Here is a 23,833-nt window from a genome sequence, read left to right on the forward strand (position 1 = left end):
AGGGCCAATAAGAGGCCTCCAGCACTGAAGGCACAGCAGCTTTCAGTTCAAGTATGAGAGAAGGCACCTCCAAATCTCCAACTTTTCACACTTGTAAATCTTAAAATGACTTCAGCAGCCAGGCCATCATTGTGGAGAGGGACTCTCTCCACAGGATGTAAGGTTGCCAACTGTGATTAAAGTGAGGTTTCCATGCTCCAGCCATTAGTTGGCTATTACATCCATCCTTGTGATGCACTGCCTTCCTACGCCAATTGGAAAACAAAACAACTCATTACCTAATTGGATGATGCTTGATTGTCAGCTGAGCAGCCATTTTTACCCATTTTCAATATTTTTATACCTGGTAAAGAGAAATGTTCAAAAAAATGACAGAAAAAACACTTTTTAATGCCCTGATGATTTTTCTCCAGGGTTGCACACAGCAGTGTCCTGGAGACTGATCATCAATTCCTGGAGATTCTAGACCAACCCTGGAGGGTTACCAACCCTAACCTGGTGGCTGTGGCTACAGTTGCAGTCAGACAGCTGGGAAGGGCCTCAAAGCTTGCCTGGAATACTGACCATCTACCACCAATTGGCTGTCTCCAGGCCTAGTCCTCGATGCCTTGGGGAGAACTAGAGGCCTTTAACTGCCATTATTCGGCTCCTGCTGACTCCAATCCTGCCTCTGGCATTCAGGCAATGCAGAGCAGACCACATTATGAACAGGGAACATAATATACTAAATTGAAAGAAGTACAAGTAAATTGCTGTTTAACCTGGAAGGAATGCTTGGGGCCTTGGACGGTGAGGACGTAAAAAGGCAGGTGTTTCATCTCCTGCGCTTTTGGGAAGGTTCTGTGGGAAGAGCTGGAGGTGGCAAAAGTGGTGAAGGGTGAGCAATCAAATGTGGAGGATGGTAGGATGGGAGGTGAGGGATATCCACATCATGGTTCTGGGGAGGGAAGAATGGAAGCAGAAGTGTGAGAAATGGAATGGTTGAGGGCCCTGTCAACCATGCTGTAGGTGCATCCTTGCTGAAGAAAAAGGGAAACATATCAGAAGTGTTGGTAATGGAAGGTTCCATTGTCAGAACAGATGTGACAGAGATGCTGGTAGAATGGAATAGACTTCTTACAGGGAGTGGCGTGTGAGGAAATGTAGTCAGAGGAGCTGTGGGAGTCAGTGTGGTTATAGAGAATATTGGTCAATAGCGTATCCTCAGAAATGGAGACAGAGAAGAAAAGGAAGGTTGAAAATGGACCATATGAAGGCAAGGATAGGGTGGAAGTTGGAAGCAAAGTTGATTAAATGGTCCAGTTTAGGGCAAGAATAGGAAATGATACTGGTACAGTCATTAATGTACCAGAAAAAGAGGTGAGGGAGGGGACCTGAGTAGGACTGGAAAAAAATAATGTTCCACATTCCCCACAAAAAGGCAGACATAGCTAGGACCCATGCCAGTATCCATTGCAACACCCATCATTTGGAAGAATTGAGTGGAGTTGAAGGTGAAATTATTCAATGTGAGAACAAGTTCAGCCAGACGAAGGAGGTTGTTGGCAGATGGGAGCTGGTGAGCCTCCGTTCATTGACAAAATGGAGAATCCTCAAGTTGTCCTGGTGGGGAATGGAGCTGCAGAGGGATTGGACATCCATGGTATAAAGGAAACTGTTAGGACCAGGAAACTGGAAACTGCCAGTGTGGTGAAGGGCATCAGAAGAAAGTCACAGATGTGGGTGGGAAGAGACTGGACAAGATGTGAAAGAAGTGTTGTGATAGGACAAAAGCGTTCTGTGGGGAAAGAACAGTCTGAAATGATTTATACCAAAATCTGTTAATCAAACACAATTTGACTTAAACAAATTTACTTTGGCTGTCATTTATTAACCCATGTGGAACTTTATCAAATATTTTCTAAAATATAAGTGCATTATTTTGTTGGACAATCAACTTAGTTACTTGGTGAAAAATAATTCTAGTGGGTGTGTTGTTGGTTTTAATTAGATGGTGTGCTGCTGAGTGACAGTGACATCACCTCCTAAGGCACAGCATCACCCCTGCAGAGGTAGCTGGCAGCATTGACACTGCTCACCTCCAGGGTTGCTTTTTTATTCTGGCTGTCCTTATTCAGATAACTGTCCATAAGTTCCAGCAATACAAGTCTGCAAGATAAAGGATGTATGAAATGAGCATTGGTAATGTCCTAAGCAAGACAAGAAAATATGGGAAAAGACTCAAAACAAAAACAGAATTACCTGGAACAACTCAGCAGGTCTGGCAGCATCGGCGGAGAAGAAAAGAGTTGACGTTTCGAGTCCTCATGACCCTTCGACAGAACTTGAGTTCGAGTCCAAGAAAGAGTTGAAATATAAGCTGGTTTAAGGTGTGTGTGTGGGGGGCGGAGAGATAGAGAGAGAGAGAGAGAGGTGGGGGGGGTGTGGTTGTAGGGACAAACAAGCAGTGATAGAAGCAGATCATCAAAAGATGTCAACGACAATAGTACAATAGAACACATAGGTGTTAAAGTTGGTGATATCATCTAAACGAATGTGCTAATTAAGAATGGATGGTAGGGCTCTCAAGGTATAGCTCTAGTGGGGTTTTTTTTATATAATGGAAATAGGTGGGAAAAGGAAAATCTTTATAATTTATTGGAAAAAAAAAGGAAGGGGGAAACAGAAAGGGGGTTGTTGAGGGCATCCGCCCTCACGCCTTCTCCTCCCTCCCAGAAACATGATAGGGTCCCCCTTGTCCTCACTTATCACCCAACAGCAGCCTGCGCATTCAAAGGATCATCCTCCGCCATTTCCGCCAACTCCAGCATGATGCCACCACCAAACACATCTTCCCTTCACCCCCATTATCGGCATTCCGTAGGGATCGCTCCCTCCGGGACACCCTGGTCCACTCCTCCATCACCCCCTACTCCTCAACCCCCTCCTATGGCACCACCCCATGCCCACGCAAAAGATGCAACACCTGCCCCTTCACTTCCTCTCTCCTCACCATCCAAGGACCCAAACACTCCTTTCAAGTGAAGCAGCATTTCACTTGCATTTCCCCCAACTTAGTCTACTGCATTCGTTGCTCCCAATGTGGTCTCCTCTACATTGGAGAGACCAAACGTAAACTGGGCGACCGCTTTGCAGAACACCTGCGGTCTGTCCGCAAGAATGACCCAAACCTCCCTGTCGCTTGCCATTTTAACACTCCACCCTGCTCTCTTGCCCACATGTCTGTCCTTGGCTTGCTGCATTGTTCCAGTGAAGCCCAACGTAAACTGGAGGAACAACACCTCATCTTCCGACTAGGGACTTTACAGCCTTCCAGACTGAATATTGAATTCAACAACTTTAGGTCGTGAGCTCCCTCCCCCATCCCCACTCCCTTTCTGTTTCCCCCTTCCTTTTTTTTTTCCAATAAATTATAAAGATTTTCCTTTTCCCACCTATTTCCATTATATAAAAAAAACCCCACTAGAGCTATACCTTGAGTGCCCTACCATCCATTCTTAATTAGCACATTCGTTTAGATAATATCACCAACTTTAACTTTAACACCTATGTGTTCTATTGTACTATTGTCGTTGACATCTTTTGATGATCTGCTTCTATCACTGCTTGTTTGTCCCTACAACCACACCACCCACCCCCCCACCTCTCTATCTCTCCGCCCCCCAAAACACACACCTTAAACCAGCTTATATTTCAACTCTTTCTTGGATTCGAACTCAAGTTCTGTTGAAGGGTCATGAGGACTCGAAACGTCAACTCTTTTCTTTTCCGCTGATGCTGCCAGACCTGCTGAGTTTTTCCAGGTAATTCTGTTTTTGTTTTGGATTTCCAGCATCCGCAATTTTTTTGTTTTTATCTCCGGGAAAAGACTCAGTTGGTCAACAGCATGTGTAGAGAGAGCAGACAGGTTAATATTTCATGTGTGGATCCTGCATCAGAACCAGAAGATATTACAAGATAAGTGGCATTTAAAAAGTATAACAAAAAAGAGAATAAGAAAGTATGCACACACGCAAATACAGAAACAGAGTAACCTGCAGGGTGTTTGAATGGAAAACAGAAGTTGGTTAAATGTCAAAGTCATAGTAATGAGAGAAATTGATGACATTTATGAGATACAGATTTTATATTATATATGAGATAGAGATTATGTGAATAGCTCAGTAGGTGGGAGAAGGCTTCCATTTCGACCTGCCTCATTTCCCACTGCTTGAGCTATTCACAATTTCTCTGTGTTTCATAAATGTCTTAAATTTCTTTGATTTCTCACATTAGGCCTCCTACTGTCTTATGCTAATATTACTTCTGCCAATTTAATTAGCTCCTTTTTTAACTTAGACACTTCATAGCTTATTCTTTTTTTCTGTTATGTATGTTTTACCAACCTTTCTTCTGCTTTGCTCTGATTTTTGTTAAAGGATCGACTCCTGAAACATTAACTCCTCAGTTCTCTCCAGAAATGCTGATTGACTGCATATTTCCACCATTTTCTGTTGTCACATTTCCAGCTTCTGCTGTTTAACATTTATTAATAACATTCTGTTTTCCTACCACTGATATGAGACTTACTTTTTAATTATCAAGATAACATTCACAAGTCTCTAGTCCCAGTACTAATGGAGATGACAATCCAACTGTAATAGGAGATGTAAAGTTGATTAGAGAAGGGCACTTAAAGGTAGTTTATTAGAATGACTATAAGATCTAAAGCTCAGAGGTTGGTCTGTATTGGGTTAGTTAGTTTCAGCCAAGCAGCAGATGAAGGAAAAAGAAAGACTTGCATTTATATAGCACCTTTCAAGATTTTCAATACTCTTCACAACCAGTGATTTTTTTTTTTTGCTGTTGAAGTGTAGTCACTGTTGTAATGTAGGAAGTTATAGTGTTCTAGATTAGGAACACTGCAAAGTACCCATTTGTTGTTGGTGAATGAGGACTGGATCAGGCTGAGCCATGCTGCCACTAATTAGGTGAAAAGACCCCCTGGATGAGGTACCATTATGGCTGTTCTCATTCCAAAGCTGCAACCCAACAAGATTCAGTCCCTTCATCAGAGAGGGAGAGCAAATTGCAAACAATATTTGGAGTTCCCTTGTAAGTGGACAGCTGCTGTGTCTACTTAGCATCACTAACAACAACAGCTTCATTTAGATAGTGTCTTTAACATAGTAAAACATCCCAAAAGGCTTCATAGGAGTGTAATCAGCCAAACCTGGCAGCAAACCAAATAAGATATTATGACAAGACACCAACATTTTGATCAAAGAGGTAGATTTTAAGGAGCTTCTTAAAGGATGAGACACAGGTAGAGAGGTGGAGAGGTTTAGGGAGAGAATCCCAGAGCATAGGACCTAGGCAGCTGAATGCATGGGGTGAAGGAAACTGGGGATGCACATGGGGCCAGAATTGGAGGGGTGTAGAGTCCTCTGAGGGTTGTAGGGCTGCAGGAGGTTACCAAGATAGGGAATTGTGAGGCTGTGGAGGGATTTGAAAATAAGAATGAGAACTCTAAATTCAGGCATTTCTAGGTTTGTCCAAGTGGGCTGTTGATTTGGCTTTGTTCAGAGTTTGAAGTCTGTGTGAGCTTTGAATGGGAAGAATACGGGGCCTGGGCCATATCCATCAGACCAATGCCATTCTAAGAGCTGGATGTAGCTTCACTGGCTCCTCAGCTCCTTTTCTCTCAAATGTCGGCTGATTTAAATCAGCTGCTGAGAACAGTTAAAAATTACTCTGGGATTATTGTGTTTTGTTTTTTTTAAATTGTGTGAAATGAATGTCATCTCTGTAGAGACCATTGTGCATTGCACTAAAACATGCCAGCCATTCTTACACCTCTCAATTAGCAAGTGACGCAATTTCCTCTGATTCACAAAAAGTCTACATTAGGAAATATTTTTTAGAATTTAGCCTTTCGACGTTTCATGTGTGTACCAAAAATAAAACACTGGAATTTTTCTGTGTGCAAATTAGCTGCCATGTTTCCTCAAATTACAACAACAATTACACCTTTAAAACGTGTAAAGTGCTTTGGAATATCCTGATTTTGTGAAAAATGCTACATAAATTTAAGTTGTTCTTCATCACTTTGGTGAGGTACCTGAGGGTAGCTGGCAGATGTAGGTTGTACCCTAACACTTGCAGGAGAGAAAGGGAGCAACAAGCTTGTGTTCATATTCAATTTATACTCTGCTGCCTTCTTCCATCAGTATGGGTGGGTTTATCAGCTAAATGCAGTGCATGAATGTGCTCTAAGTACTGAGAGAAGGCTGCCTTGATTTCAAACGATAGGTGTTAAGTTAAAATCAAAAATTGATTAGAACAGTGGACTTATCTCCCATCCTTCTAATTATCATGCAGTCAGTGAGGGAGGCATCATTACTATTGCTTTGCTTGAAAATCCTGGTTTTGGTGTACAGAGGTGGCAAGCTGAATTATTGATGATTTTTTTGTAAACTACAGCCTCTGCTGGATACTGGGGCAAGGAGAGAGAATAAACAGTTACATTAATTACAGCAGAAAGATTACTCTGGGTTTACTTCTTGTGCACATTCTTAAGAAATGAGTTAATGATTTTGTGTAGTGCACAGGAAATCTTTCCATAACCTATTTCTAATGGAGAAATACTATCACTTACTGCTCATGTTGATGAATTTCAGCTGAATCCCAATCAACAATGGCAGTAACAACTTGCATTTATGTACCTTTCTATAAATATACTTTTAACATAGTAACATGTCCCAAGGTGCTTCAAAAGAATATTGTCAAACAAAATTTGACAACAAGCCACACAAGGAGATATTAGGGCAAATGATCAAAAGCTTGAACAAAGGAACATCTTAAAGGAGATGGAGAGGCTAAAAAAGGGAGTTCCAGAGTTTAGGGCCCAGTCAAGTGAAAGCACAGACAACGATGGTGGAGAGATGAAAATCAGGGATAAACAAGAGGCCAGAATTGGAGGAGACCTGAGAGGGTTGCAGGGCTGAAGGAAGTTACAGAGATAAAGAGGAGCTCGGCCTTGGAGGATTTGAAACAAGGATGAAAATTTTAAATTCGAGATGTTGCCAAACAGAGGCTATTTAGGGCAACAAGCACAGGAAAGATGGTGAGTGCAACTTGGTGCAAGTTAAGTTACTACAGCTGAGTTTTAGATGGCCAGAAGTGTATGGAATGTGGAAGAATGGAGGTCACCCAGGAGTGCATTGTAATTTGCATCTGTTCCGATGATGCTACCTTCAAAAACAGTTCCTCTGACATGTCCTCCTTCTTCCTTAACCGAGGTTTTCCACCCACGGTCGTTGACAGGGCCCTCAACCGTGTCCGGCCCATCTCCCGCGCATCCGCCCTCACGCCTTCTCTTCCCTCCCAGAAACATGATAGGGTCCCCCTTGTCCTCACTTATCACCCCACCAGCCTCCGCATTCAAAGGATCATCCTCTGCCATTTCTGCCAACTCCAGCATGATGCCACCACCAAACACATCTTCCCTTCACCCCCCCGTCGGCATTCCGTAGGGATCGTTCCCTCCAGGACACCCTGGTCCACTCCTCTATCACCCCCTACTCCCCAACCCCCACCTATGGCACCTCCCCATGCCCACGCAAAAGATGTAACACCTGCCCCTTCACTTCCTCTCTCCTCACCGTCCAAGGGCCCAAACACTCCTTTCAAGTGAAGCAGCATTTCACTTGCATTTCCCCCAACTTAGTCTACTGTATTCGTTGCTCCCAATGCAGTCTCCTCCACACTGGAGAGACCAAACGTAAACTGGGCGACCACTTTGCAGAACACCTGCGGTCTGTCTGCAAGAATGACCCAAACCTCCCTGTCACTTGCCATTTTAACACTACACACTGCTCTCTTGCCCACATGTTTGTCCTTGGCCTGCTGCATTGTTCCAGTGAAGCCCAACGCAAACTGGAGGAACAGCACCTCATCTTCCGACTAGGGACTTTACAGCCTTCCAGACTGAATATTGAATTCAACAACTTTAGATCTTGAACTCCCTCCTCCATCCCCACCCCCTTTCTGTTTCTTCCCCTTCCTTTTGTTTTTTTTTCCAATAATTTATATAGATTTTTCTTTTCCCACCTATTTCCATTATTTTTAAATCTTTTATGCCTCCCCATCCTCACTAGAGCTATACCTTGAGTGCCCTACCATCCATTCTTAATTAGCACATTCGTTTAGATAATATCACCAACTTCAACACCTATGTGTTCTTTTGTCTGTGACATCTTTTGATGATCTGCTCCTATCACTGCTTGCTGGTCCCTACAACAACACCCCCCCCACCTTAAACCAGCTTATATTTCACCCCTCTCATTGTAAAGAAAAATCAGTTCTGTTGAAGGATCATGAGGACTCGAAACATCAACTCTTTTCTTCTCCGCTGATGCTGCCAGACCTGCTGAGTTTTTCCAGGTAATTCTGTTTTTGTTTTGGATTTCCAGCATCCACAGTTTTTTGTTTTTATCTCTGTGCATTGTAATAGTTAGATCTAGAGGAAAACATAAGAAGGGTTCAGCAGCAGATGAGCTGAGGCAGAGGCGGAGGTGGGTGATGTTACAGTGGTGGACGTAGGTGGTCTCAGTGATGGCGTGAACTTGTGACTGGAAATTCATCTTAGGATAAGATATGATACCAAGGTTGTGAATGTTCAAACTCAGCCATCAGGGAAAGGATTAGATTTGGTGTCTAGGAAATGGAGTTTGTGGTTTAGAAACTAAATATGTTAAGACAACAAGAACTTAGATGTATATTGAATTTTTCATATCACAGACCCCATGGATTACATTTGAAGTAGGGTCACTGTTGTGACTCGAGGCAGCCAATCTACATACAGGAGTATCCCACAAATAGCAATTATGAATAACCAGTTAATTGGCCTTTTTAAGTGGAATTAACTGATGGGGAAATGTTAGCTGGAACACCAGAAATTCTCCTTGTTTAAGTTTGAACTTACATGGCATCAATTACATTCACAGATTAGTGTATAATGTCTAGTCCAAAAGACAGCATCACCTATAGCACAGCTCAACATTATGCTACAGTGCCAGCCCAAATTATGTGTTCAAATCTCTGGGGTATGGCATGAGCCAATGACATTTTGACATGAGGCAAGAGTGCTACCCATTGAGCCAAGTTGTGAAGTGGAAATAGTTTGTGTTATAGTTTACAAAGTGATTTTTCTCTTCTAAACCACCTCTTCTGAAAGAATCAATTTACACAAATCCCCTTAAACGTTTAAGGGGCAAATTCACTGATTTCTAATTCAGCATTCCAGATGCAGAACAAGCTCTATGCGGTGGAAAAGCATGTTAAGGAAATGGACTGAAAATGTTGTGGTCCAAATGGTTGCACTAACTCCATGTGCAAATATGCAATACAAGTTCATTAATACAAAAGCAGTTCAGCAGGTCTTCTTAGTGCTGCTGAACCCAATGATTTTTCTAAATGTCTATATATTTATGAATTTAAAAAAAAACAGAATAGCTCTTCACCTTTACTGCAGATATCTTTTGGGTTGTCAAAATTATCAACCAGCTTTAAAATGTGCTTATAAGTGATAAACGATCCCTTGAATATTTTGGCAGGAGAGGTGGGATCAAGGTTCCTTTTCATCAATGGGTAATTTGCTTGTGTTTATGCCCTTTCAGATGTCGCTGTACATTGTAACCAATGGCGAGGAGAGGAGTTGTTGCAGTCCACCCCAAGGACTAAAATGATCAAGCTGGGACCCTGCTTACAGATTCAGACTGCACAGTGTGGGTGCTTTGTTCTTAGTATGAGAAAAATGGACAATAGCGCTTGGGGTTAACCATATGCTTGACTCTGGATGCAAAATATAGGAGAAAATTCAGTACCTTACCAAAGTAAACTGCAGGAGTGTTTGTTGCCAGTGAGCCTGCTACTGAGATGGGAAAGCTTGAATGATTTCATCTGAACCCAGAGTTGTAATTACAAAGGGTAGTTGCACCTGTCTCCAGTATCAGAGTGAAGCCTCGTAGGTCATCAGTGTGAATCAGGCTATCATGCTGGTCTCTAGAGAAGTACTATCGTTAAATATGTTTAAGGCTGGGATTGACAGATTTTTGATCTCTCGGGGAACCAAGGGATATGAGGAGCGGATGGGAAGTGGAGTTGAAGCCCAAGATCATCCATGATTATACTGAAAGCCGGAGTAGGCGCAAGGGGCCATATGGTCTACCCCTGCTCCTATATCTTATGATCTTGTGTAAGCCAATATTGGCAATGAAACCTCACAGTCACCCCTATAACCTTGATGTCAGTCCAATCACTTGTAATTTACTCTGTTGAATTTATGGTGGATTAATCTGATTTATGGGTAATGTTTGAGGGTCGGGGAGGGTAAGAAAAAATAAAGTCAAAATTAAGGACCAATAAATGTGATTGTCATTTGAAGCTGGCGTTTAGGGTGAGTGTCACAAGCTGTTGGTCAAGGTTAGGATTCAGGGTGAGTTTGAATGTTGAGACTTGGATTCAGAGTGTAGTTTGATGTTTACACTGAGATTCAGGGCGAGTCTGGATATTAAACCTGTGGTTTAGGGCAAGTTTGGGTGTCGAGATTGGGGTTTAAGATGAGTCCAAGTGTTGAGACTGGGGTTTAGGTCAGTTTGTGTGTAGAGACCAGGATTTAGGATGAGTCTGAATGTAGAGACTGGGGTTCATAACAAGTCTGGATGTTGAGATGGGGTTCAGAACAAGTCTGGATGTTGAGATGGGGTTCAGAACAAGTCTGGATGTTGAGACTGGGGTTTAGGATGAGTCTGGATGTTAAAACTGGGGATCAGGCCAAATCTCGATGTTGTGATTAGGATTCAGATGGCCAGATATGATTGTTTGTTGAGATTGTTAATCGAGTTAGAATCTGTTTGGGTTAGGTCCTTACGCATTGCTATTAAAGGCACTGGATTGAGTGAGGTGATCCAGATTGTAGGTGCTGTGAGTGCTCTGACCCAGATTAAAAGCACTGGATTGAGTGACACAATCCCAAAGTCATTTGGAAGCTCCCCGTCTATTATTAGCCACTGTTATACTTAGACTGTTGAACAGGAGCCCTGTTCCTTCAGTTTCTGTCCTAATCCTTGTAACCTGATCTAAATGTATCCCATCAATCCAGTGCCTGTGGTTCAAGATTGGTGTCAGTTTGGTTGTATTGCTTTATCTTGTTAATCTTGCTTGTTGGATATTTATCTGTATGAATAAAGCTAACTTTTCCTGAATGTTTTGTTTCTAAAGGGTCCCAAACAGTGAATGCAATGGCACTGAAGGAGCTCATAGCATATATTTCAGCTCAACACTCCCATCTTTTGGCTGTGGAGCCCACAAACCATCAACATCTAGAGTCCATGCAGTATGTGAACATTTATAAACTGCAACCAGGCATGGTGGTACATGCACGACTCAAAGTTGTCCTCATCACTGTGCTATCAGGTCTGTGTCCTCTGATCTCTCCCATTTTTTTTCCTGATGTTAGTTCCCTTTCTCTCCTGAAAGAGCAAGAATCCACAGATACCTACTCTCTCTCACCCTAGAACCTTACTATCAAGAAGATATAATAATTCTCATAATGTTATTGGAATTTATTGGAAAATAGAGTAATGGTGGAATGTTTCTATTTTGTGTGTGTGAGAGAGATTTAATTGAATTAGAGGAACTAGTCTGGGTGCTTTTATCTAAGAAGAGAGGTTAGGTTTGAAATGTTAATTAGATAAACATGGGGAAATTTAGAAACATAGATGTCAAGGGAGCATTTACATTTTGATATAAACCAGACTGGATTGTTTTCAAAGAAGGAGTAAAATGTGTCACCTAGCCAGGTAACGTTTAGAAATGGTGTGTTTATTTTTCCCAAAGATTACTGGTAAAACTTAGTGCTATGAGAGGGTTTTATTATCAGGGAGATAAAGTCCAAAGGCATTGTGAAACAGTGGGTATTTGCATTCAAAGAGAAAGATATGTATAAAGAAGGAGCAAGGGCTGTGTGGAAGGGAAGGCATTTTAAGATCTTACAAGTGTGTGAAAAGCCTCCAGCATCTATGCCTCATAGATGCCTCCCTTCTTAACTGAAGTTAAGAAAATGGAAGTCGACTTGTTCAGGGTATCATGTTTCTTTGCCTGGGTCTTTTAAAATCTGTGCGTCTTACTGTTGCCTTAACAAAAGTGTAATTGGGAGTTAGATTGAGTAAGGGATTTAGAAGTTATCATAATAATTTGTAGATCTATGTATGTATTTAAAATAATTTCTCTTATTAATAAATGTTTAATCTAGTTTTATAACAACCTAGAAGACTTGGTGGTCTTACTACTACTGAATTCAAGGCACACATCTCAAAATTTATACAAATTGAAAATTAGTTGTGACAGTTGTTTCAAGTTTCCCTCTGGGATTTGAACAGCTTGGCATTTTCCTTCTGCTGTGCCATAACACTTACCCAAAACAGTTATTGTGTGAGTACTAGACAGAGAGTGTGGCAATTAAGTTGTTTAACCATGGATGACATCACATGATACACTTGTCAGGACAAGACAATCTCCCAGCATTGACCCCTTGAAAGCAATAAGGAGGGGGAATCCTGGCTAATGTATTTCATTCCTTCTCTGTCTATTTCTAATCTGAGATTAACTAATTCAGCACAGACTGGAAATCAAACACAGCTGATTTTTTTGATCTCTTTGTCCAAGTTTTGGTGATCTGACCTGATACCACCTCCTTGCGCCTTGGATGTCAAAATGTTTTTATTGTGTCACTCTTGTTAGGCAACTTGGCATACTTTGCTATGTTAAAAGTATAAAATGAATACAAGTTATTGTTGTTGATTTCCATACTAGGAGTGGGTTCACCCATTGAGGATTGGCTGCCATCTGACATTCAAAGCAGAGAAATTTTTTTAATTTTCATCATGGTGAGGGACGTTACTGCTGGAGAATGGAACACTCCTCACTGATAAAGAACAGCAACTTGTAATTATATAGCCTCCTTAACTTAGTAAAACGTCCCAAGGTGCCACACAGTTATCAGAAAAAATTTAACACCTAATGCATAAGGACATAATAAAACATGTGAGCAAAAGTTTGGTCAAAAAGGGAGGTTTAAGGAGCAACTTAAAGGGAAATAGAGAATTTAGAGAAGTTTAGGGAGAGAACCCCTGAGCCTAGGGCCTAGGCAGCTGAAGAAATGGCTTCCAAATGAGGAGGCAAAGGTAATAGGAGATGCATGACAGGCCAGAATTGGAGGAACGCAGAATTCTCGAAGGGTTATAGGACTGGAGGAGGTTGCAAAGATAGGGAGGACTGAGACAATAAAGGAGTTTGAACTCAAGATGAGAGTTTTCAAATTGAGGTTTTGCTGAACCAGGATCCAATGTAGATCAGCAAGCACAAGGACAAATGGATGAATGGTACTTGCCACGAGTCAGGATATAGGTAATAGACTTTGAGATCAGCTAATGTTTACGAAGAGTGCAAGATGTGACACCCCAGTCAAAAGAACATTGCAGTTCTCAAGTCTGGAGGCAACAAAAGCCTGGATGAGAGTTTGAGCAGCAGATGGGACTGAGTCAAGGACAGAGATGGGCTATATTATGGAGACTTGAGGCTACAGTGTCAACATCAAACACTCTCAGGTTGCCGCCACCTCTGTTATAAGGCTCCTTTTACCCTGCCCTGAGCTTCAGTCCTACCTTAGAAGAGCACCTCCTACTCCATTGTTGTGGCATTTTTCCATTTCACTCACTAACCCAATCTCTGAATGATATTACTAAGAAGGAACAAATTTGTGATGTAGGCATAAGTCCACAAGATGTTTGCACAGACTCCTAGTAAATAGGACCCTTACAGTCATTAAAGGAGACTTTCATTGCTTCATCCATATTTTGGATGAGACGATAAACTGAGGCAAGGAAGTTCTTCCACTTGTTCTGGATTACTCAAGAAAAGCCAGCATGGTTTGGTTAAAGACAAGTTATGTTCAACTAACTTGTTTGAGTTTTTTGATGATGTAACAGAGAGGATTGGTGTGGGCAACGCAGTTGATGTGGTGTTCATGGACTTCCAAAAGGCGTTTGATGAAGTGCCACATAATAAGCTTGCCAGCAAAGTTGAAGCCCGGAGAGTAAAAGGGACAGTTGCAGCGTGGATATGAAGTTGGCTGAGTGACAGGAAACAGAATAGTAGTGAACAGTTGTTTCCCAGACTAAAGGAAGGTACACTTTGTGGTTTACCAGGGGTCAGTGCCAGAACCCCTGCTTTTCTTGATATATATTGATGACATAGACTTGGGTATGCAGGAACAGCTTCGAAATTTGAAGATGACACAAAACTTGGAAGTTTATGAACTTTAAGGGAGATAATGAAAGAGGACATAGACAGGCTCGTGGAATGGGAGGATACATGGCAAATTAAATTTAATGCAAAGAAGTGTGAAGCTGCATTTTGGTAGGAACAACAAGGAGTGGTAATATAAAATAAAGGGTGCAGTTCCAAAAGGGAGTTCAGGAATAGAGAGACCTGGGAATATATGTGTGTGTGTCACTGAAGGTGCAGGGTAGATTAAGAAAGTGGTTAATGAGACATACTAGATCCTGGGCTTCATAAGTGGAGGCATAGAGTACAAAAGCACGGAGTTTATGATGAACCTTTATAAAACACTTGTTCACATTCATCTGGAGTATTGTGTCCAATTCTGGGCACCACACTTTAGGAAGAATGTGAAGGCTTTAGAAAGGGTATAAAAAAGGTTTATGAGAATGGTTCCCAGGTTGAGGGACTTCATGGATAGATTGGAGAAACTAGAGATGTACTCTTTAGAGAAGAGAAGGTTGAGAAGCTATTTTATAGAAGTTTCAAAATCATGAGGAACCTGGACAGAGTAGACAGGGAGAAACTGTTCTTATCAGCGAAAGGTGAGAACCAGAGGACACTGACATAAAGTAAATGGCAGAAGAACCAACTGCGACATGAGGAAAAGCATTTTTAAAGTGTTTAGGATCTGGAATGTACAGCCTGAGAGCGTGTTGGAGACAGATTCAATCATGACTTTCAAAATGGAATTGGATAAGCACATGAAGAGACAGAATTTTCAGATCTATGGGGAAAGGTTGGGAGATATGGGACTAGATGAGTTGCTCTTGCAGAGAGCTGGCATGGACACGATGAGTGAATGGTCTTCTTCTGTATTGTAAGCATTTTATGATGCACTCCGTGATTCTATAGTTAACTTTCAATCAACATCACTAATACAGATTACCTGGTCATTATCACATAGCTGTTAGTGGTACTTTGCTGTTTTGATTTCCTACATTACAACTGTGATTACATTTCAAAAAGTACTGTGGCTGTAAAGCACTTTGGGACATCCTGAGGTCACAAAAAGTACTACATAAAATGAAATGTTTCTTTTAAGTTTTCTTTAAACTTTGAACTTTGATCTGGAGGTGAAAGACCAGCATTCCCACCCGATTCCCAGAAATAGTGGTTTTTAATGAAAATCTTGTTTTAATACAGTAGTTCAAAGGTTATTCTGACCTTTATCCTATTAAAGCAAGGTTTCTTCATGTTAGAGACATTTCATGTTAAGCCTTGTATAGCTTTCAGTTTTAGATTTTGTTGTAAAAGAATAATGGAAGGTCAGAGCAGGAAAACTCCCTTCTTTGGAGGAGCCAGCAAAGTTAGGGAGGGCCTAATCAGCCAGCAGTCCCTCTTTGATTGCAATTTAGTGACTCAGCTACAAACTGTGTGTTTGGATATTGGTTGAGAACCAGTTCAGAATAAAATGCAATATTTATTATGTGATTCCCAAACACAGGTCATTAACAAGCAGATTCAAATGCTTCCATTATTTTGTGATTCTGTTCAGTAAAATATTTGCAGGTTACTGCAGCTGATGGTGCACTGTATAATGTAACATTACCTCACATACAGAGAATACCTACACATATCGAGGAAAGGCGCAACAGAAGGTAGTGCTGAGTGTGGAGCAAGTCAAAGGTCACCCAGGCACGTTAACACTTTGGGGAAATTGGATAGCCTGGCACACTCGGATTCAAAAGAAATTGGGTGAGTGAAACATAACACCTAAAGTAAGGAGTGATCGAGGGAAAATGATGGACAGTGTGTAAGGCATGACTGATGGAGAACGATGGACAGTGTGTGTAAAGAGTGAAGAATAGTTAATAAGGGTTGCTATGTAAGGACCGTTGAACAATGGAAAGCCTGTGTCCCTTCCCAGTTTTCTTCCACTAATTCTGAAACTGCTGTTTCTTGTTTGGTAAATCAAGATATTGAGATTGTCAGGCTGTTTAGTTATGGAGTGAGCAGTGAATTCACAGCTTTGCTGGATCTTGTCTTTGCACAATGTAAATGCAGGGATCAATGGCATTTGATCAGCAGGATCCATGGCTGAATTTTCCATTCAATAAATTGAGTTAATTAAACATGGTGGTTTTTGATTCCGTGATACCGGGATTCTTCAAGTGCAGACTTGTTGAATTTGGTTTGCTAGAAGGATCATTGGTTTCCCCGGTGTAGGCTGGATACTACGATGAGAACGCTGATCCATTACCACCAAATGAACCCTCACGTACAGACAGAACCTCATCAAGACTGCAGAAAAAATTAAAATCTGCAACAACCTCCTCACTAAACTAGCCAGTATCGCATCGGGCCAATAGGCCAAGATCCTAATGACCTCTGCCCTTGCCGTCATGTACTCAAGTGCAGAATACTGTGCCCCAGTGTGATACCAATCTGCCCATACCAAACCTATCAATGTGCAGCTCAACTCAGCAATCACATCATTACAGGTACTCTTCAACCAACTCACTGTCCCTGGCTCTCAGTTCTAAGCAATATTTCACAACTCTGTGCCCCTCTCCCTCCCCACATCACAAGGGTAATTTCAACAGGCACGCTACTGGAGAAGGTTTATTCCAACCCAAGCCTGCCCTACACATATCGAGGAAAGGCGCAACAGAAGGTAGTGCTGAGTGTGGAGCAAGTCAAAGGTCACCCAGGCACGTTAACACTTTGGGGAAATTGGATAGCCTGGCACACTGCCCTTATTCAATGACCTCCTCCGCCCACCAGCAGTACGCCTTCCCTCAAACTACCCCATGTGGTTAAACCCACCACACTGAGGACCAATAGCTGAGGACCCATGACAGAAGGATTGGCAGGAAAAAACATCTGCCAGAAATCACTCTCACATCATTCACCTCACAGCTCATCCATCACCTGGCTTTGATCTCCCTCTTTAAACCGTTTCCGGACTGGCCAAGGCCTTTGTGCAGCTACCCAATATCAATGGGGTTGCCAAGACCATCCAGGCTGCGGCTGTGGTGCAGTCCAAGTAATGACCCACATTGTCGAGGAGTGTCCACTAACTTAAACTTGAAGGTGGGCTCAAAGAACTCCATCTAGCCACTGACAAGGAAATTGCTTGGCTCTGTGACTATGCACATAGTAAATAAGCCTTAAGTCTGGCCCAGCTTGGTTAATTCAGCACACTAGGCATTGTTCCTGTGATTTCCAGTCCTATATGGAAAATGCTACATTTCTACCGCCTTCACCCAGCTAATCTGATAACCTTGCTTCTTACCATTGTATTTATTGTTAGTAGCTATAGCCCATCGTTTCTGCATCTCTGGGTCTTTCAGGTCACGTTTGGGATTTCAGAAATCTGCTGGTCTTTCAAAATCCCATCGCTGGAGATCTGGAACTGCACACCACACCTTGGTCGTCCTGTGAGTGCTTGTTTGATGATGATGAAAGAGCCATTGCATTCAAGACCAAGTACCAACCCAGCGAGACAGACTCTATTAAAATGATGGACCTATCCACCCTGCTTCACACCAGGTATTCGGGTGCGTATATAGCTATTTGATGGCAACAGCAGCATAACCAAGGGTCACTGAGACACAGGTTTTACTTAAGAGTGAGTTTGAACCCTGGAGTATTTTCTAATTAATTACTCTGATGGCACTTGTGAAAAAGTGAACATTTTTAAGGGAGAATTATCACTTCAATTTTCTCCTCTCCTTGTCTGGAGGTCCTGGTTTCAGGCATCAGGCACCTGGCCCAAGTGGCTAATCTTTGTGTAAGTGCAAACAGTAAATATTAATGAAATTCTCAATTCTCATCTAGGTGTTTTGAGAAAGAAGAAAGAACTTGCATCTATATTGTGTCTTTCATAACCTCGCAATGTCTCAAAACAATTTACAATCAATTAAATACTTTAGTGGCGTGGAAAACGTTGCAGCCAATTTGTGCACTTAACAATCCCAGAAACAGCAATGTGTTAATGACTGGATAATCTGCTTTAGGAACTTGGTTGAAGGATAAATATTGGTCAAGGCAGAACTCGTGTTGGATCATTTATATCAGTTTGAGAGGGCAAATGGGGCCTTGGGTTGACATCCGATCTGAAATAAGGCAACTCCAATTGTGCAGCTCTCCCACTGAAGTGTCATCCTGGATTTTGTGCTTAAGCATCTGAAATATAACTTGAACCCATAACCTTCTGACTCAAGTGAGAATGGTACTGGCTAAACTAAGGCTAATACCCAAGTCCAATTTTAGTGTTCATGTAGTGTCCCAGCTGAGATCAGCCAACCAGGAGTGAAACCTTTTAGTCAGTATGGTTCAGTCGGACACTGGGCAATGGTGTTACCAACTGCATCACTGGGAGGAACAAAGGAATGGGACGGTTCTGGCAAGAGTGAGCTGCATCATTTCTCAATAACTTTGTTTTGACTGTAGTGTGAGAGCAACAAAAGAATTGTTAAAAGAGAAAGTAGACCAAGGTCCATCTAGTTTGCCCTGCACTCCTGGTAGCCACATGTTACAACAACAATGGACTTTTGCCAAGACTGGCTTGATATCCTGACGTTGAAGGTCTGGCTGTGTGATTCACTGGAATAAGGGAGCAGGTTGCAACTGTGTAAAGACAGGGGTCTGAGGCACAGATATAATTCTCTAACTAAAGCAGAAAATACTAAACCCTTTTAACTATTCACAGCAGAAGTTCACTGGCTTAATTCTTATCTGTGCTGAATTGGCTGGTTTTTGCTCGATGGCAGTGTGATGCCATCGATGGCAGTGTGATGCAAGGTGTCCTGCTCTTCACCAGTATTCAGTGATCCTTAATGGAATAGTCAAATCAGTTGAGAATGCAGTCAGAACACAGCTGTGGTACCCTCCCTCCCACAGTAAGTTGCTTTTTACCTGCTGATGCTGGAAGGTGCTTGTTCCTGGATGGCAGACGGTGATGCTTTCCATGGTGGAAAAGTAGTAATTGACAAGGCAACTCTTAATTGAAATTGATATAGCTGAACTAGATGGCACACTGGAACTTTCATACAGAACCACTCAGTTCAACCTATGGTTGTCACTCGGGCTTGAATAAGTTTTAGAAACAGAAATCTTAGTATGTTGGCCTTTGTTACCTATGATGAATGTGATACAAGAATTTTAACCTGGTGTAGCGTGTGGGTTTGGGTCCAGGTGGGATGTTACATTTGGCAAAAATGCAAATGTGTTCAGAGTCTGGTTCCATCCTGCTGACTTCCATGTTAACTTAAGCACGTTAAGCTGCAAGCATGCAACTTCTTTGGGAGAGGTGGATTGCCTATCAACATATGCCAATCACTCAACTAAAGTGATAATTCAATATACTTTTCAATTTATTCGTGCATCCACGTTTTTCTTGGGCTTCCTGAAACTCACCAGGGAAAGCAAGGTGAGAACACAAAATGACAATTGAAGGAGATGAGAGTTTCCTTTTTACACTTTGGAGGTTTTCTGAAGAATGTTTGGTACCTTGGCTGCCTTTAATTGGACTTCATGCAAGAACCAGTATGACCAGCAATAGTGACAGGAGCCTGCTATTCAGAGACCTGCAGTTGGACAGCAGAAATGGGAGCAGCAGAGGGGTACTGTTTGCAGAAGGCACTACACACGATACATGTTACATAACAGCTAATCATATGTGTACAAAGCCACCAGTACATAACCAAGAATCACTGGACCCCACACTGAACGACAGGTTTTGTTTAAGAGTGAGCTTGAACTCTGAGATATTTTTCCACTGATTTCTCACACTGCATTCATGAGAAAGTAAGCTTCATTTAAAAGAAGAAAGGCATTTTCTTTGCTCCTTGCCTGGAGGTCCGAATGACAAGCTCCTTGGAAGAATTAGACACAGCACAGATCTTCTGCGAGCAATTTAGAGGATGAGTAGGAAGACCAGGAAGAGGATGGTGATGAGAGCAATGCAGCATGAGCATTAATAAGGAATCCCTTACTAATGCAAGGCTCACTTAGGTTGCACCAGAAGCACATGCAACAGCCACATAGCTCGCCCCCATCCACCCTAGCCCCCAAATGCCATTGACACAAAGCAGTCCTATAAACATTCAACATTTCTTTCATGGTTTGTGGGGTTGCTGGCAAGGCTAGCATTTGTTGCCCATCCCTAATTGCCCTTGAACTGAGTGACTTGTTAGGCCATTTCAGAGGGCAGTTAAGAGTCGACCATATTGTTGTGGGTCTGGAATCACATGTAGGCCAGACCATGTAAGGATGGCAGATAAAGTAAACCAGATGGGTTTTTTTACAACAGTGGTCACCATTACTGAGCATAGCTTTGTATTCCAGATTTATTAATTGAATTGAAATTCCACCAGCTCCCATGGTGGGATTTGAACCCATGCCCTCAGAACATTAGCCTAGGCCTCTGGATTTCTAGTCCAGTGACATTACCTATATGCCACCATTTCCCTGACCCCTTTTACATCCCCCAATTTTTCCCTGTCAATTAATGCCATCTTATTCATCATCAAGCAAGGTAAAAGATGACCCATAACGGACAAGATGGGAAAGTGGTGCAAAAAAGATAAAATTTACGTGATTTAACAAAACAAAGGAGACATCTCAACTTAACATTTTCTCATACGCCCATGTGCATTCTCTTGTGAAAGTACAAAGCTTTACTGTTCCTTTTCCTACCACTCCCACCTTTGTGGCTTCACCAGAGGTAGAGGCTGGCTGCTGAGATGTCTGCACTGACTGTTGGGATGCTTTTGGCTGAAAACCTCTGAGATTTGGACCCCACCAAAGACTGCTCCATCTGCACCTGTGCAGGGGCAGATGGCCATTGGGGAGGCGGCAGGTAGAAAGACAGCGCTTTGAATGGAGCTCCAACTTCCATGCCCCCTCTCACCATTATCCCTCTCATGGGCCAGCTGCACTTTAATGCTCCCACTCTACTGGAGATCACTTGGCGCAGATCAATGTGGCACTGTAAGACCAAGGCTAAGGTATTTGTCATCCTATTTGAGGCATCAGACCTGCTAACCAGCAGATTATGCACAAGAGTATGGTCAAGGCATGTGTGGACTCATTTGATTGCAGAGTTTGATGTTCCACAGAGCTTGCCACCCATTAGGTGCAAGAATGCACAGTTGCAGTTACCGCGAAATCAACCCAATCATGCCTGAGCGGGACTCCTCTATTCTCTCTGCAATCGTGATCAGTGTGCTCAGGAAGGCCTATCAACGCATAGTATACCTGGTGCTCTTCAATGATTATCCTTTTCAGCAATGGTCCCTGAGATACGGTATCTATATGCAGCTGAGCAGAGTTTGGCGATTGTAAGAAAGGAAATATTAAAGGATTTAACATCTTTGAAAGTAGACAAATAGCCAAGCCCAGATGTAATATATACCAGGCTGTTAACAGAAGTAAGGAAGGAAATTGCAAAGGTTCTTCCCATGATGTTTCAATCCTCCCTAGTTACAGGAATGCTACCAGAGGATTGGAGGAGTGTCAACATTGTACCATTGTTTAAAGAGGAGCAAAGGGATAATCTGAATAATTTTACATTGGTGAGCTTAACTTTAGTTGTGGACGAATTCTTGGAATCAATTTTGAGTGACAGGTATCTTGGAGGCCCCTGTCTCCTAATCTCCCCAACTCCAGCAGCCAAGTAACCTGAAACTTCACTGATCTTTAGCACTTTCTCTACTGGAGTTGCTAGCTGTGAGATGTGAAGGACCATCTTCAATTCTCTTCCTCGAGTTCTGTGCTCACTTTCCCCCACATTATATTCCATCTGCCATGTTATTGCCCACTCACTTAGTCTGTCTAAACCCTTTTGCAGTCTTTTTACATCCTCCCAACCCCTTGCTGGGATCAATAAGGAGCAGGAGAGAGATTCTCTTCCCCAGCAACAGGAAGAAGAAACCTGTTACTGCCACAAAAAATGTATGACTGGAGGTGACCCAGGAGCTCAGCAGCAGAAGTATTCTGCCACTTTTCAGTGCATAAGACCCTTTAATGCCCTATGCAGGACAGTGCAAATTTATCCTGGAGGTTGAGTTCATAGAGTGTATTTGGGACAGTTTCTTAGACCAATATGTTCTGGAACCAACCAGGGAACAAGCTATTTTAGACCTTTACCAGGTCATGAGACAGGATTGATTAATGACCTCATGGGAAAGGCTCCTATAGGTAAGAGTAATCAGAACATGATAGAACTTCACAGTCAGTTTAAAAATGAGAAATTTGTGTCTGAAACTACTGTCTTAAACTTAAATAAAGGTAATTACAAGAGTATGAAGGCAAAGTTGTCTAAAGTGGAATAGTAAAATTGGTTAAAAGGAGAGAAGCAGTGGCAGATGTTTAAGGAGATATTTCAGAACCCTCAACAAAGATTTACTAAATGGGATAGATTTTGAACAGATCTCGCAACTCAGGACTGGGCATCCATGAGGCGCTGTGGGCCATCAGCCGCAGCAGAATTGTACTCAAACACAATCTGTAACCTCATGGCCCGGCATATCCTCCACTCTACCATTACCGTCAAGCCAGGGGATCAACCCTGGCTCAAAGAAGAGTGCAGGAAGGATGCCAGGAGCAGCACCAGGCATATCTAAAATGAGGTGTCAATCTGATGAAGCTATCACACAGGACCACTTGAGTGCCAAACAGCATAAGCAGCAAGTGATAGACAGAGCTAAGCGATCCCACAACCAACGGATCAGATCTAAGCTCTGCAGTCCTGCCACATCCAGTCGGGAATGGTGCTGGACATTTAAACAACTCACTGGAGGAGGAGGCTCCACAAGTATCCCCATCCTACCCCCATCCTAAGTGATGGAGGAGCCCATCACATCAGTGCAAAAGATAAGATTGAAGCATTTGCTACAATCTACAGCCAGAAGTGCCGAGTGGATGATCCATCTCGGCCTCCTCCGGAGGTCCCTGACATCACAGATGCCAGTCTTCAGCCAATTCAATTCACTCTACGTGATATCAAGAAATGGCCAAAGGCACTGGATACTAATGGGGCTATGGGCCCTGACAATATTCCAACAATAGTACTGAAGACTTGTTCTCCAGAACCTGCTGTGCTCCTAGCTAAGCTGTTATAGTACAGCTACAACATTGGCATCTACCTGGCTACATGGAAAATTGCCCAGGTATGTCCTATACATAAAAAGCAGGACAAATCCAACCCGGCCAATTATCGCCCCATCAGTCTACTCTCCATCATCAGTAAAGTAATGGAAGGGATCATCAACAGTGCTATCAGGCGGCACTTGCTTAGCAATAACCTGCTCACTGATGCTCAGTTAGGGTTCCGCCAGGGCCACTCAGCTCCTGACTTCATTACAGCCTTGTTTCAAACATGAATAAAAGAGCTGAACTCCCGAGGTGAGATGGGAGTGACCACCCTTGACATCAAGGCTGAATTTTACCAAGTGTGGCATCAAGGAGCCCTAGCAAAACTGGAGTCAATGAGAATCAGGGG

The 23,833-nt window shown here is 42.4% G+C and overlaps 1 protein-coding gene across 8 annotated transcripts in view; it reads left to right on the forward strand.

Annotated features, from left to right (window-relative positions):
- shld2 (shieldin complex subunit 2) overlaps window positions 1-23,833 on the forward strand; it is a 131,908-nt gene that overhangs the window by 71,987 nt on the left and 36,088 nt on the right. For 7 of the 8 annotated variants that reach the window (XM_041176166.1, XM_041176167.1, XM_041176165.1 and 4 more), the window contains 4 exons: window positions 9,660-9,767; window positions 11,263-11,457; window positions 15,946-16,080; window positions 17,679-17,885. In XM_041176166.1, the coding sequence (XP_041032100.1) occupies window positions 9,660-9,767; window positions 11,263-11,457; window positions 15,946-16,080; window positions 17,679-17,885 (645 nt within the window). The remainder of the gene's footprint in view (window positions 1-9,659; window positions 9,768-11,262; window positions 11,458-15,945; window positions 16,081-17,678; window positions 17,886-23,833) is intronic. The other variant, XM_041176170.1, reaches the window with a different exon arrangement.

Source organism: Carcharodon carcharias, chromosome 28 (assembly GCF_017639515.1).
Source record: "Carcharodon carcharias isolate sCarCar2 chromosome 28, sCarCar2.pri, whole genome shotgun sequence".
Lineage (NCBI taxonomy): Eukaryota > Metazoa > Chordata > Chondrichthyes > Lamniformes > Lamnidae > Carcharodon > Carcharodon carcharias.